Here is a 1,365-nt window from a genome sequence, read left to right as displayed (position 1 = left end):
CGGAAGATTAGAATGAACAGACCTGCTATGAACAGACCTGCTATGAACAGTAGACTATCCTAATGAGGACGGAAGTTAAGTTAGTTATAATGTAGGGTGGATAGCGGACCAGAAGGACCTTTCCCTTGCCCTTCTCACAGTAGATTGTCTAGACTATTTATGACTGAGTTAGTGAACTGCCATGGTGAACCGAAATCCTGACATATCTCTCCTTATCTGATCAATCTTAGTTTTTCTCTCGCCTTTATTGCTCTCTACTTTATTTCTCTTGCTTTATATCTTCAGTAGTATAGAAAAAAAAATTTAAAACCCCGCAATTGTAACCCGACAGACGTGCTTAGCAGATAGATACTTAGCCTCCCTGTGGAGATCGACCCTACTTACCGCTAGCTTCTGTTAGTAGTAATAGGTATTTATTTTTGGTACCTAACGACGGTATCAATTATACCTCTTAGAAAAAATACGAGCTTTATAGGTTTCAACCTTACCATCTGCTCCAATCTTTTTCTTAAACACCCATTTGCATCCAATGGGTTTTGTCCTTAGAGTTATCAACCAAAGTCCACACTTTGTTGATTCTCAAAGACTCCATCTCTAATTCCATAGCCTTAAGCCATTTCTCATGATCTTGACTTGCCATAGCCTCTTTAAAGGACCTTGGATCATCATCGACGTGAGCAATATCATCAATATGATTACCCTCGTCATCTTGCACTAATAGATTTAATCTATTTGGTGCATGGCGTTCCCTAGTCGACCTTCTAAGAGACTCATGTACTACTTGATTCTCTGGTTGCTCAGGTTCCTGCGTTGATTCATTAATCAACCGATTTTCCTTAACATTTGAGTTTTGAACTATTTGTGTCAACTGTAAGACATCAAATAAAGGTTGCTCAATTGGCATCTCATGCTCTTGAGCCACTGTTGATTCATTGGTATCTTTGATCGCATCAAGATCTATTTTTACACCATGACTTCCACTTTCAAGGAATTCCTTTTCCAGAAAAGTTGCATTTCTGGCCACAACCAATTTATGTTCAGATGGGTGATAGAAATAGTATCCCATAGTCTATTTGGGATAACCAACAAAGCTGCATTTGTCAGATTTAGCTTCAAGCTTATCTGACTGCAGTCGCTTTACATAAGCTGGACATTCTTAAATCCTTAAATGCTTAAGGTTAGGCTTACGTCCCTTCCATATCTCATATGGTGTTTTGGTGACTGCCTTAGTGGGTACTTTGTTTAATATGCACGCAACAGCTTCTAAAGCATATCCCCAAAGAAAGACAGGAAGATCAGTGAACCCCATCATGGATCTTACCATATCTAATAAAGGTCGATTTCTCCTTTCTGAAACACCATTAT

General features: G+C 38.9%; 1 protein-coding gene across 1 annotated transcript; it reads right to left on the bottom strand.

The window, feature by feature from the left end:
- Positions 1 to 508: 508 nt before the first annotated feature.
- LOC141631517 (uncharacterized) lies at positions 509 to 1,066 on the bottom strand. Its single transcript, XM_074444177.1, has one exon. It carries the CDS (start codon positions 1,064 to 1,066, stop codon positions 509 to 511), a length of 558 nt encoding a protein of 185 aa, XP_074300278.1.
- Between the last annotated feature and the right edge of the window lie 299 nt (positions 1,067 to 1,365).

The sequence above is a fragment of the Silene latifolia genome, chromosome Y (assembly GCF_048544455.1).
Source record: "Silene latifolia isolate original U9 population chromosome Y, ASM4854445v1, whole genome shotgun sequence".
Taxonomy (NCBI): domain Eukaryota; kingdom Viridiplantae; phylum Streptophyta; class Magnoliopsida; order Caryophyllales; family Caryophyllaceae; genus Silene; species Silene latifolia.
Note: the sequence above shows the minus strand (reverse complement) of the source record. Positions and strands in the feature narration are given on the sequence as shown.

Excerpts from the sequence above, each read along its gene's own strand:
- LOC141631517 (XM_074444177.1), bottom strand. The coding sequence starts at position 1,066 with ATGGGATACTATTTCTATCACCCATCTGAACATAAATTGGTTGTGGCC.